Consider the following 15,047-nt stretch of genomic DNA (forward strand, 5'->3'; position numbering starts at 1 on the left):
AAATAATTTATCAATTTATATATATAAAATAATATTAATTTAACATGATTAGAAAATTACTATATAATTAATTATTTAAAAAAATTTGATACATGTGTAGCATTGCTTTTATTTAATCAGAATAAATGCTACATGATTAATTTTGTTGACCAAAATCCAATACGGTAAAATGATAAAGATATTATCTAATACCATGGTAAATGGAATTGAAATTCGTGCCCGTAAAATTAATGATGAGAAAAATGATGAAAAATAAAAAAGAGGAAAAAAACATTGTTAGGACCATACGTCTTTACAAATACAAAACATTATTGTCCACACAAGTCCATGTGTTTTATTTATTTATTTCTTAATTGGTCATCCACAAGTCCATCCATGTGTTAGATGTGGGCAAGTGGAGCATATTCTTTGAATTTGGCTATTTTTTTTTTTTTTTCCACCTCTGAATCCAAGTATATCCCTTAACATTTGGAAACATCCCAATATAAACTGAAAAACTTTTAGTAAATTGTGTTAAAAAAAAAAAAATTACAAAGAGAGAGAGAGAGAGAGAGAAGAAAACAAGTCAAAATCCAAAAAAATAAAAGAAAAAAACTACTGGTCACTGATTTGCCAACCCAGGAACAACTTTACAAGAACCTTACCCTCCTGTAACTGAAGCTTGTCCATAAGAGAGAGAAAGAGTGAGAGAGAGAGAGAGAGAGCTCTACAAAGCTTTCACTTCAGAAAACAGATTTCTCTATTTGTTGTGGAGATGTCTGGGGTTCTGCTTTGGGTGGTTTGCCCAAAAGATAACATAAGCTCTCTGCTCACTCTTTTGCCCAGAAACAATGGCATATCAAAGAGGTCCAAAATGTGTTGCTCTAAGCTAAGTTTTTCCACTGGGATTTTTGCCTATTCAGGTGCTGTGGCAAACCCATCAAGATCTTCGGAAGAGAAAGTCTACGAAGTGGTTCTGAAGCAAGCGGCTTTGGTTAGAGAACAGAAGGGGAACAGAGATAAAGGTGCTTTGGACTTGAATAAGCCTAATATTGAAACTGACGGTCTTACCAATCGGGATCTTTTGAATGAAGCATATGATCGTTGTGGCGAGGTCTGTGCTGAGTATGCCAAGACATTTTATCTGGGTACTTTTTCTTTCTTTTCTTCGATGTCTTTTTTGAGTGGTTATAATTTGCTCTGGTTTTCTTTTTTCTTATCTGCTTATTTATCCGTTTGTGTTTTTTTTTTTTTTTTTTTTTTTTTTATTTTTTTATAATTTTTTCCAAAATAATTTTTTATGGTGTTGTTCCAATTTTTTGTAACGTAAAAAAAAAAAAAAAATCAATGGTGGTTAAGTGTTTGATTAATTTCATTTTTTTAATTTGATAACGTTTTTGGATAAGCATTTGGTCCAAAGTACGTTGATATTATGTGTGTATATATATATATATATATGTATAGTTTTTGTTTTTGGTTTATTTATTTATTTTTTTGGTTTGCAGTGTATATCGTTTTCTTTTTTCTGTTCTGTTCATCTGTTATTTCCCAGAAAAAACATGTTTGGTTGCCAAGAAAATTTGGAATAGCCAAAAGTTATTGGATAAAAAAGTGCTTGTATCGATTTCAAAAAAAAAAAAAAAAAAAAAAAGTATTCTATCTTTTTTATTCTGGGTTGAATTTGAATTGTCATCAGCTGTATCGCTGAGATAATTGTTGCGATAATAGATTAAGGATTCTGAATCTATGATTAAGGAGATGGGCAATTGAAAGGTTCTAGTTTGATACTAGTCCATGAAGTTTTGGAGGGACTATGAGGGAATGAAAGGCTTTCAAAGTTATTGAATATAGAGATGGATTTTGGAGCAGAATAGCAAGTAGGACATCCTCATATTATATAAACCTTTATATAAAAATATTTTCTTCATGTTAGGCCCCATAGAACTGCTCTAAACCCATACCTTCCTTTACCTCTTTGGCTGAGGACTAGGAGTTTAATATGGTCATATGCCTAAAGCTCACGTGAATCTCCCAGGTAGAATTACACTTGATTATTATATTGCAACTTGACTATGAAGTTGAGGTGTTTTTTGCTTCCACTATTTTTATGCGATGCACTATTAAGAAATTGGCAAGCACTCTTTAATGTTGTCTTTTCCCTTAATTTTCAGGCACATTGCTCATGACACCCGAACGAAGAAGAGCTATTTGGGCCATATATGGTTTGTATAATCGTCCCATTAAACTTGTAGTTTAGTTTTTGTTTCTTGGCTGTAGTTTGTAGTAGTTATTCTGTATATTTGACTTGAGTGTTCTTGATATTTGACTATTTCTGTAGGAGTAATGAGTCACTTCAATGCCCCCTTATTTCTGATTTGCCTGTGTTAGCTTATCAATTTTGGTGGTGTCTTACTGAGATGTGCAAAATTTGTTTTAAGTGGAATCTACTTCTATTTTTTTGTTTTATGATGTTGTTCTTATATAACAATACTTTTATTTGGTGCATACAACAATTTCCTCACTCGAACTACCATTGCCATTTAACAGCAATTAACTCTGATCCAGAATGCTCCCTTCTTTGAGAATGTGGGGGATTGGCTCTGCATAGAATATATATATATATATTTTTTAACCATCTTTTATTTATAATGGATGCTGTTAAGTGTAATATACTTTAGTTTCATATATGCTAATTCTTTTGCAGCAAAAAAGTGAACTTTATTCGAGAATTTGTCCCTTGGAATGGCTAGAATGAAGTATGAAGTTGAAATATTTTGAATCTGATTTAGATTTATTGTGATCCTGTGGTTCGTTTAGTAGAATGGTATTAATTAGAAACACATAAGTTATGGCCTTGTTTCAACCACAGTTGATGAAATGGTAGATGCAGTTTGTTTAATATTATGTTTTTTTCAGAGAGATCATTTTTTATTTCCTGGATTAATATGTACATAAAAAAATGCATACAAATATATATCAGTGATGTCAGTTGGTCTACGTTTTCATTCCTCCATGCATTTTTGCTTTGATATTTCTTGATGGTTTAGATTATTCATTGAAGAATTTTTCTGTCTGTAGTGTGGTGCAGAAGAACAGATGAGCTGGTTGACGGACCTAATGCTTCGCACATCACACCAAAAGCTCTAGACAGATGGGAGAAAAGATTGTCTGATCTTTTTGAAGGCCGTCCATATGATATGTATGATGCTGCTCTATCTCATACTGTCTCAAAGTATCCAGTTGATATTCAGGTATCATCACACATCTTAATCATTGTTGCCTTACATGCATTTTTGCTACAACGTGTTCAATGTACCAGAAGCTAATCAAATTACCATAATTTTCTCTTTGTACAGCCTTTCAGGGACATGATAGAAGGAATGAGGTTAGACCTACGAAAATCAAGATACATGAACTTTGATGAACTATACCTTTACTGCTACTATGTTGCTGGGACTGTTGGCCTTATGAGTGTTCCAGTTATGGGGATATCTCCAGAATCAAAGGCTTCAACAGAGAGTGTATACAATGCTGCATTGGCTCTTGGGATTGCTAATCAGCTCACTAACATACTCAGAGATGTAGGAGAAGAGTAAGATTCTTATAATGCAAAAAAAATGCCTTTGATTTCTAGAAGTAGGAAAATAAAGACGTATTGAATTCAAATGCTACATTATAAACATGACATCAACTAGTTTACATAAAATTGGATGCCAAAAATTTCTGAAATTGGTCCATTAAAATTTAACAAAACTCGAGTCTGGTTTTTTCCATTTTTCATGATTACATTTCAAATGAGTTTATCTGGCTTTTAAGTATGGTTGCACTGGCATTTTTAGTAACACACACTTTTCGTTCTTAATCTTTTTACGTTCTTGACGGTAAGAGAATAGCAGCTATTGAGTAATAATTAACTTTATTTGCATTTGTTTTTGTTCTGTTTGTTGTCAATCTAAACTTTGAAGTGGTTTTATGTGAAACCTTATATTGCTGGTTTGGTCATGCTAGTGCTAGGAGAGGAAGGATATATCTCCCACAAGACGAGCTTGCACGAGCTGGCCTATCAGATGATGACATCTTCCGGGGAAATGTAACCGAAAAGTGGAGGACTTTCATGAAGGGTCAAATAAAACGAGCAAGGATGTTCTTTGATGAGGCTGAGAAAGGTGTTGCAGAGCTGAATGAAGCTAGTAGATGGCCGGTATGGGCATCTTTGTTGCTATATAGGCAGATATTGGATGCCATTGAAGCAAATGATTATGATAATTTCACAAAAAGGGCTTATGTTGGAAAAGCTAAGAAGTTACTCTCACTTCCTGTGGCCTATGGTAGAGCACTTATGGCGTCCTCAAAACTTGCTGAGCCAGTAACAAGATGAAATTTGGTAGTTAAAAAGAAAAATCTGCCAACGTGTAAATTTTTCTGCTAATAGAGATTCAAGAAAGGTTAAATCTAGTAGAGTCTTTTATAAAAATTTGTAAATCTTATATAAAATTTCATTCAATGAAATTATTTCCAACTTTCTCCCTCTACCACTCCATCCTTTTTGCTTCTAACACAATCTCTTCCGACATTCTTTCCCTCTATCTTATCATATTCCATCCTCTCTCTCTCTCTCTCTCCCACTCTCTTTGTCCAACTTCCACTTTGTCTCCCACTACAGCCGTCAAACTCATAACTTCAACCCTCCACCCTTCTCTGTCTCTATCCATATATATGAAAATTGTAATTGTTTTCTAGAAACTTTCTTAGCTTTTTGAGGGAAAATATACTATCTCGACTTATAATGAGTAACATTTCGATTAATAATTCAAAACTAAAACTCTGATGAACAACGATTAGCATTTTTTACATCATCATCATCGTCATCATGATGGTGTATTGTGTTTTCCATTTATCCTGGAAGATGAAATGTGATATATATTATATATATTAATTCAGCATAAATATTTCAAGTTTCACTTCGAGTCTCTCCCATGTATTCATTTTCTTCTACCTCCAATTATGTCTCCCTCTCTCTATCCCACACTGTCTTGCTCATTTCATTGTCTCCTGTCACATGTGTCTACCTCTCACACTTTGAAAAAAAAGTGGAGAAAACCAATTCATAAATTGTGTCAGAATAAAAGGTAAAGCAGGATAATCTAAAAACTCTGTTTATATGGGGAATAATAATACTAGGCCACCAAATTTGTTAATAAAAATTTAAATACGATATATATATATATATATATTTTTTTTTTTCTTAGGAACTTTTTTCTAATAATCTCTTTTTTCAGTTGGTATTATAATAATATACCACTTTATTGTGAATCTATGTGTCTCCCATGATTAATTCATAAAGTATGTCTCTCTACCATATTGAGTTAACCGGCCACATTAAAAAAATTTGAATAATTGATATATTTTTTGTTTGGACATATAATAATTGATAATTAATTTACACATATGTTTAGGTATATAGCGGTGCCTTAGTGACAACTTTTAACCTTTTCTCTTAAACACATGGTGTAGAGGTAGAAGCAAATCTCAATGAGTATTTCAAGAAAAGGTTAGAAGCTGGAAGATGATTAGCATTTTCTAATTATTCTAATATTAATAAAATCTTGATATTGCGTTTAAGTTTAAATATGGAGTGAACAATTTTACCAACCGGTATCCTCTAAGAAGGGGGGGAAGCTATTATTATATAAAATTGTTGTCAATTTATTTATTTATTTATTATTTGGGATGGGGATTCAAAATTCTGGATGATTTTTTGAGAATAGAATGATTTTGCTAATTGAGTTGTCCTGGATACTACCAAAAGATTATCAGAATTTCGTTATCTTACAACTGAATTCTTAACTTTGTTAATCTTTATGGATAAAGTTAATCCTGTAACAAGATAGAAGACTTATGGTTATTTAAATATATACAAACACTATCTAATAATTAAATATATCGAGGTGTCATAGTATGATTAAAAGCTTCATTAACAATGGGTATTTAGATATAGTATGGATAGTTATCGATATAACTAAATATGTAATAATATTTTCTAAACTATGTTAACATGATCTAGAACAACCTTTTGTGGTAGCTGAAATTGACCTCCATTCAATATTGCATGCTTGTCGATCCCCATTTATGCTTATTCTCCTGTATCTTAGACGTCTCTCTATGTCGTTTTGATCCAATTATATAATAAGCCACTAAATATATATTAATGTTAATTTTCTTGTTTCTTTGGCTTACCTTTTCGCGTATTGATGATGGTGCTAGCTATTTTATACATGACTATACAGTACACATAGACACAAATAAATATATATATATATATATATATATTTTAATCATTTACAATAACACCTTTCTTTATAATAATTTTCTTTTCTATTTGGTATTTGGAATCCATAACTTTTTAAGTGTGAATGACTTGCTAATTAATCCTAACTCAGTTAATATATATATACAAATAAATATGAAGGCTCTAAAATTAGTGCATGGACATATATATATATATATATATATATGTAGATATTCAAAAATGTTATGGTAGGGAAGTTATCCACCATATAGAGGGGGATAATGACTTCGTCCACGGTAGCGGGCCTATATATAGAATCTAGCATTAATTGTATTTTGGTATTTTTTTACTTTTATAATTTAGGGTTATAATTTGTAAGTTTGTTACAAATTGGTTCCATCCTCATTTTTTATCAATTAAATTGCTTATGAGATTTTGTCTTCTTCTTATTTTATTTTTTATTTTTTTTATCAACATCTTAATTTCTTCTTTTTCCAAACTTTACTATAAGTTTCCGGGTAAAACTGTTATCAATTTATTTGGTCAAATTTGGAAAATGGATTAAACTACAACAATTTTAAAAATTGAAAACCTAAATCGCAACATTTGAAAAGTGAGGGCCTAAATTATAAAACCCTATATGTAAATGGTACTAAAGTGTGATTAATCATAAAATAAATTAAGAAAGTGGTGATTTTTCTAACTTAGGCAATCAAATCCTATATCCTTTATTTTTGGGTTAACACAGTGGTAATTGCCATATAAACCTTGCATATAATTATAATAAAACCTTTTATAATCATAAGGTTGGGATCAAATTAATTATAATTATTAAAAAATTATAACTTAGTAGAAATGAAGTTACAAAATTATAACTTATTATCTAATACAATATATGTAATCCTCAATCAATCAAGTGTTACTTTTCCATTATTAGGAGAGAATCTACGACTAGCTTAGTTTGATATTTAAGCATTTTAGTTTCAAAAAGAAGGTATCTACATCGGCTAGTCCTAGCATACCTGCATGTTTTACCAACTCAAAAAAATAATTCCCAAGCAACTTTATATAATGTAATATAAATAATTTCAAACAACGTTACATAAATATATTTTATGTCATCTTAAATCTTTAATATAATGTACCATATATTTTTTTATAATATATATATATAATTATTATAATGAGGAGGCAAAGTTATTTAAAATGAAATGATATATAATTTATTCTTATTCATAATTGGTTCAAATTGAAATGAAAATGTTTTATAACTAGATAGATATTACACCAATACAAGGAATCACTAAAAAGAGGTTTTAATGTACCTATATGTCAATAAAATGTTGTATATAATTACCTCACATATATATATATATATATATATCAATAAAAATTAACTGAAAAATCGCTGAGTTTATGTTATATTTTAAAGACGAAAAATAGCCTAATTAAACAAAATTATAGGGACCAGCGCAAAGCACAAGATAATTTTTTATTATTTTAATGGCATGGTCGTGAGAATATACGCTTAATTTATCAATATGAATTTGGAAAGATTTAAATAGCATTGTGTTTAAGACTTTTTTTTTTTTTTTGTTTGCCAGGAGAAGGGTCAATCAACTAAAGAAAGACAAGCTATTGAATATTGACCGATTAAGGGATATTTTTAAATCTGGCAAAATCTTACATGACACGATAACATAACACAAATCCATACGATAATTTATGGGTTTGGATTGATGATATTGTATCCGGTCCTTATCAATGTCATCTAATAAGATTTAATAAATTAACGGGTTTTAATAGATAAAACACGATAAATCCATTAGACCTATTAAAAAAGGATATTTTGATAATTATATAAGTTTTATAATATTAAAATTATTTAATTTATTGTTAAACATATATTAATTTGTTATTTTTTAGTTTAATTTTAAAAAAATCTAAAAACAAACAAGAGTTTTTGTAATTTTTTAAAAATATATTATTTTATTATTTCAAAACTAAGTGAAATTTAAATTTTCAAATTTGTATTTATAGTTAATGGGTTAACGGGTTGGATGATAGCTTATATGATAATTTATCGAATGAGTTTGGATTTCTCTATTTTCACACGAAAGCTTAACGGATCGTGTTTGTATTAATTTAATTCCACACGAATATGACACTATATGATACGAACATAATTTAATATGACATCTTGCCAGACCTAGATATTTTAATCGATCACCGTGCATAAGTATGTGTTTTCCAACCTCTCTCTTAAATTGAAAAATTGATCACTCAAATATGGGTTTGGATTGAATCCAGAGTTTAGCAAATATATATATTTATCAATTTTTCAAAAAAAAAATTACTATGTATTACAAGTGATGGTGATCATGAATGAGATTATTGCATCTACGCAATTGCTAATTAATAGTATTTAATTACTAATATTTAAAAAAAAAAAAAACTTAATTAGGAAATGATATATGAATCTTAATGATGATAACAAATAATGACAAATAATATTTTTTCTTTTGAAAATTGTGATCAAATATAAACATCCATCATATTATATGTCTATAAAATATTATATATATATATATATATATATCTATAAAAGTACTATAGACATTAAATAGTTTAACAAGATGATGCATTATTATTTCTCAACTTAGACCAAAATAAAGAAAAAAAAAATCAAAAACATAAATATAAGCGTTAATAAATCATGTATTCTTGATTATTAAAGCTTTAACTTTAGATCTACAACCCTCAACTTTAAACTTTCATGTACGATAATGAATCATGAAAATGAGAAAAACGAAAATAATCTATTTTTAAAAGAACGGAAGTGCCATTTTTTATAATTTACCGATATATATTTTTTTGGTAAACAATTTACATGTGTGTGTATATATATATATATATATATATAAGTTATTAAGGAAAATAAAAGATATATCTATATGGCTAGAAATTAATAAATAAGGAGGAGAATAATTACACCAAAATCAAATTTTTGCTGATGAACTTCCTCACAGCGTTCAGAGCAGACCATGCAACTTATTGTAATTAAACAATTATTACAAACACATAAAAAAAAAAAAAAATTAAGCCTTTTGTACTTAGAGCCATCAAATGAAGGTGAGAAGGTGAAGATAGGGAGGTTGAGGAATAGGAAGAGGGAGGAGGAGGAGAAATAAATGCTTTCGCTACAATTGATGTAAACACTACGAATCCCATCATCATAACCATGAATTTCCCCAAACAAGTTTGGTCCTTATATAACTCTAACAATTTTTTTCCTGCTATCTTCAAAATGTTTATTTGGAAGGGAATATGAGGTCTAATTTATAGGATCTAAACTTTTTATCATGTCCTTTTTTTTTTTTTTTTTTCAAAGAAAACTAAATTTATCCTAAGTAGCCTTTGAAATTTAATTAATATTTTTAAAATATTTTTTTTCTCATTTACAATAATATTCCCTTACAAGTACAATAATTTTCCTTTTTCATTTCAATATAAGCATAAATGATTTATCAACTAAATTCAATTCACTTTATATAAAAGATTTTAATCTGAATAATGAATTATTTGTCACATATATATTTAGTAAGTTCTCTCTTTTTTGCAAATGAAATTAAGTTATCATATTGATCCCCTTGGTGACAATGGAATTGTAAAACTACTATTTTCTATTCATATAAACATTCAAATTCAAATTCACCCACCTATATTAAGAAAAAGAAAAGTTGTCGTATTGCCATTTCAGATTTCCATCATCCATATACATAAACAAAGAAAATGATATATTTTAGAAGTTTGAAATAATTAAAAGAGGATACGTATATGATTTTAATAATAATTAAAAGTTAAAATTTTTAGGACATACATCTTAATAATAATTAAAATTTTTAGGACATACATCTTAATAATAATTAAAAGTTAAAGTTTTTAGGAAAAACAGTGATGCTAGCTAGAGTGATCAAATTGTTTACAGCATTAATTAATATTGAAGGGTGTTTGCTAAAACAAATTCATAATTCTAAAGAGAAGTATATCATAAAATTATTATAAAACATAAAATACATGTGAAAAATTTTAAACCAGAATGAGAGTAATTTGGCGGTTTACTTAATGATTTAATTTCTGAAAAAAGTATTACTTTAGTAATTGTATGCATTGCAGGGTGCATTGTGATTTTTATTTTTATTTTTTTGAACTAGGATAAGTATTCATTGAACATATTTATTTATTTAATTTATTTTTATTGCTTGTACTATATACGTTTCTTCCTGTCTTTGTTTCGAAAGGACCATTAGACGAGGTTCAGAGATCCAGCAAGACACTCAGGGCGTGTTTGTTACGCCGGACTGGGCAAGTCAGGACAGGACCCAGTCCCAGTCCGGTGTTTGGAAAGTGAAAATGGGAGGGGGACAGCTTTGTCCCGTAGATCATTTTATCCCAAATGAGGGGGATAAATCTGACCCATCTGGAGACTGGGTCACTTTTGTCCCACCGAGCTCTCTTCGAAGCATCTCTGGCCGCCCCCTTCGAAGCATCGTCGATCTCGCATCACCATCCCCTTCGAAGCATCTGGCCGGTGAGCATGTCTTCTTCTTCTATTTCGGCAATCTTCCATCATCATCATCTTGTTATTTTTCTTTGTTTTTTACCTTAATTTTTAGCTAAAAAATTATGAAATATTTTTGGGAAATGTCATTTGTTGATCTGCGAAATAAGCTTCGATCTATTTATGTTAGGGCTTGATTTGATATTCAGGAGGAAGAAGCTTGATTTTGGAGGCAAACTACCCTTCGAAGCATTTCTGGCCGGTGAGTTTATCTTCTGCTGCATCCTTCCTCTGTTTCATCGATCTGCCATCATCACCTGGTAAATATGGTGTCTCGTTTACAGTCCAAAAACCTCCATAAATCTAGATATGAGAAATAAGTTTTTTGCTTTGTCATAGGCATTTTGTTCAATTTACATCGATATTGCTGGTCTTAGTCTCTTGTTAATCTGCTGCAAAAGTTCAAAAAGAAAACTTAAAAATGATTATAAAAGATTTTAACTTAGTCTTCGAACAAATTTGTATAAAGATTGCAACTTATTCATACTAAAAAAATACTAAAATGACATATGAAAGTAGCTTTTGAATTAAACATGAACAATTCTTGTTGCGAAGCTTGTTTCTGGATCACTGGCATATGATGATATATGGTTTGGTGGTAGGACAAGGAACCCTTGGAACATTGAGGAATTCTCTACAGGTTCATCAGCTGGACCAGCTGCCTGTACTTCTGCTGGTATCATTTTCAGCTGTTTAGAATTTTATCTTTCTAGATTTCAAAAATATTTTCATGGTGTTTAATAAATTATGAAAAAATATACTTAAGCTATCAGGAGACCCTCTTAACATGGACAGAAAAATAATCATTAGCAGGAGTTAATGAGGTCAAAAGCACAAGACTATTTTAAACAACCAAGTTCTAATGCAATGTTAAGTTTACTGATAATGCTGGAAGTTCTGAGTTTATAGTGGAAATTCCCAACCACGTATAAAGAAGTTGAGCTTTAAATATTATGCTCACTTCTTAGTACCTTTGCTAAACCCACAATTGATTAAGGTACAACACATTCCACGTGACTCTTAAGGAGTATTCATTGACTTACTAGAGAAATGTTGACAGGTATGGTTCCATTTGCAATTGGATCAGAAACAGTTGGCTCGATGACTCTGCCTGCCGCTCGCTGTGGCATGACAGCATTGCGCCCAACATTTGGCATTGTTAGTCGAGCCGGTGTGATGAGTGTATCCTTTCTGCAGAAGTGCAACAGATTGTGCAATTATTCTGGATGCTATTAGGGGAAAAGATCCAGATGATCTTTCATCAAAAGACATTTCCCTTGATGATCAATTCTCGATTGACATTACAAAACTTAGTGTTGGTTATCTTGATGATGCTGATATGGAGGTAATAATTCTTTTTTCTTTTTTTTAAATCCAAGATATATTATTTTTCTGTTACTCCACTATGTGGATCTCAAAAATATACTAATTCGGAAATACATTCCAGGTTGTACATGTTCTTGCATCAAAAGGTGTTAAGATGGTCCCTTTCGAGCTGAAGTATGCGGTTGACTCTATTCAAGGCATTGTGAACTTTACTATGGACGTTGATATGTTGGCTCATTTTGATGAGTGGCAGCGGTTGGGACAGGATGATGATTATGAAAGCCAAGATCAATGGCCTACTGAACTGCGACGTGCCCGTGTATTCCCAGCAGTAGACTATGTGCAGGTTTTTTTAATGTCTACTTTTTAATCAGCTTTTAGTGTTTAGGAGCTTATTTTTTGAAAATTGCTTTCTAATTGATTCACGTAAGTCTCTTCTCATGTTTTATCATATAAACATGTTAAAAATATTGGATAACTTTCATGACAGTGGATTTTCTCTACATATGCTTACAGTTTGAAACTAAAGACATTTTTCTGTTAATAGTTTCATATTTGGCTTAAATATCAAATATATTAAGTATATGTTCGTGTAAACTTTATATACTATATACATGCATATTCATTTTTTAACTAATCTTTTGGTAACAATGGTAAATTCTAACTGTTTTTTGGGTTTTGATGTACAGTTTAAGTTTTTGGAATTGATGACAATCTGAAAAAAATGAAACTAAGTTAGACTTAAAAAGAGAAAAAGAAACTAATTGAGGCTGGTTATTAGAAGTTGAATCCAAAATTGTATTCCATGATGTGTAGATGGTTTGAAAAGTTACATAACGAGGTGTAGAAGAAGGGAGAAGAGAACTTGAAATTTCAATTACAACATATGGGGGTTCATATTTGACAGGTTTTCTGTTATAGGTTGAATTTATGATTATTACTTCTTGAACCATTTGCAACACCTAAAACAGGCACAGCGATCTCGAGGAAAGTTGATTCAAGAGGTTAGAGAGAGTTTTACTGTCGATGCATTGATTGGCAGTGCAACTGATTGGGAAAGAGTTTGCATGGGAAATCTTGTTGGCTTGCCTGTGATTGTTGTACCAACAGCATTTACCAACATATCTAATCCACCTTCTACTGACTGTCTACGAAGAACTGCTGTCACCACTGGCATTTATGCTCCTCCTTACCAAGACAGCATTGTAAGCTTAATTCTGCCCAAAAAGAAAAAAAAAAGAAAAGAAAAAGAAAGACAACTTGATTTTCAATTCCAACTCAACTAATACCATCTTTTTCATATGCAGGTTCTTGCATTGGCAATGGCTTACCAATCAGTCACTGATCACCATAGGCAGCGACCACCTGTTGATGATCTTGGTCTGAATGATTCCATCCCGAACCCGCCCACAGTTACCTACCCTCCAAGGCTGTTGCATCTTTAAAGAAATGTATCTGCATGCTCAGCACTTCTTACAACAGCTCCACCATTGTTTTAACGAGTAATCAGTCATATGAATGTATTAGTACCACCATTAAAGAGATGTGTGTTGCAGCATAGGACAATTCATAATGCTTTATTAGCTTAGTGTTGAAACTGATTTTGGTAGCTGATAGTGCAGAATGCTTTTATTTAATCACCTTAAATGTATGAATTTTATTATCACAACTGAATTTCAAGATTAAAATTTTCCTTTCTTGTAAGTTTGCCATGAAAAACAACAGAAAATATTGAGTCAGAGCAATGGTTTGTCCTTTAAGATTGTCTATGATATATATTTTTTTTGGGTAAATAGATTGTCTTTGATTTGGGGCATTAAAATTCTATGTTTTTCCAATGAAAATAAATTCATCACCATCTGCTCTTCTCTTTTCCTCAATAAAATATCAGTTCAACTCTTTTGAAGAAAACACTTGAATTAGTTAATGAATTTTCATATCTTTTAATCCAAAGGAACTGAAGAACTTGGTGCATCACCAAAAAACCTGAATTATTTTATTTAATTTTATGTTGTGCATGTATATGTCTGGCTAGAACCAATAATCAGTTTCATTGATCAATTCAGACCCAGAGAGATTAAAAAAAAAAAAAAAAAGTTTTCCCCCAACAACTAATGTTGAATCAGTGTGATCAATCAGTATATATAACAAAATAAATATTATAATTATAAAATAATCCAATCCAGTCCGATCCTGTACCAAACATGGGCCAACTAGTCCAACATTCAGTCCAGAACTATACCAAACACAGTACTGCACTATTCGATCCTGTCCGATCCGAACCTATCCTGTCCGATCCGGACCTATCCTGTGTACCAAACGCCCCCTCACATAAGTTAGATCACAGAATCGAAGAGAGACGGAAAGAGATATGGCTACTAACATATATAATATTAATAACATAAAAATAAGATATTACCATAATCACAACAAAAACATAATATATCAACATAAAAATGAAATAAAATAAAATAAAATAAAATAAAATGAATGGCCAAACCATAACATCATTGCCATTAATTAATTATTTTGATCAATTACACCCAAAAGTTTTTGTTGGTTTTCATAGGCTTGTGCCTTATTGTAACAACACTTAGATGGGTCCAAAGTTTGGAGCTCGTTGGCAACTTGATACTTAATTGGCATAGAATATCCTATTTTTATTTTTTTATATCTTAATTCTTTTAATGAACAAAGTACGTATATAGTAAATTTGAAATTATAAATAAGAGAATTGTTATAATATACATACATATATAGATATAAACAATCTCATGAATAAGGTTTTCATTTTTCTTGAAAATGTTGATGTTGATTGGAGTAGTAATGGTC

General features: G+C 30.6%; 1 protein-coding gene and 1 pseudogene across 1 annotated transcript; both read left to right on the plus strand.

The window, feature by feature from the left end:
- Nucleotides 1-532: 532 nt before the first annotated feature.
- On the plus strand, nt 533-4,511 carry LOC107416592 (phytoene synthase 2, chloroplastic). Its single transcript, XM_016025108.4, has 5 exons — nt 533-1,127; nt 2,151-2,201; nt 3,058-3,230; nt 3,336-3,571; nt 3,988-4,511. Exons 1-5 carry the CDS (start codon nt 755-757, stop codon nt 4,355-4,357), a joined length of 1,203 nt encoding a protein of 400 aa, XP_015880594.1. The 5' UTR covers nt 533-754; the 3' UTR covers nt 4,358-4,511.
- A 6,113-nt stretch (nt 4,512-10,624) lies between these two features.
- Nucleotides 10,625-13,913, plus strand: LOC125423751 (uncharacterized; annotated as a pseudogene).
- Nucleotides 13,914-15,047: the final 1,134 nt, after the last annotated feature.

This window comes from Ziziphus jujuba, chromosome 4 (assembly GCF_031755915.1).
Source record: "Ziziphus jujuba cultivar Dongzao chromosome 4, ASM3175591v1".
Lineage (NCBI taxonomy): Eukaryota > Viridiplantae > Streptophyta > Magnoliopsida > Rosales > Rhamnaceae > Ziziphus > Ziziphus jujuba.

Bases quoted from the DNA above. Each gene is read 5' to 3' on its own strand.
- LOC107416592 (XM_016025108.4), top strand. From the start codon at position 755: ATGTCTGGGGTTCTGCTTTGGGTGGTTTGCCCAAAAGATAACATAAGC. The intron at 1,128-2,150 runs GTACTTTTTCTT...CTTAATTTTCAG, and splicing joins TGCCAAGACATTTTATCTGG to GCACATTGCTCATGACACCC. The intron at 3,572-3,987 runs GTAAGATTCTTA...TGGTCATGCTAG, and splicing joins CTCAGAGATGTAGGAGAAGA to TGCTAGGAGAGGAAGGATAT.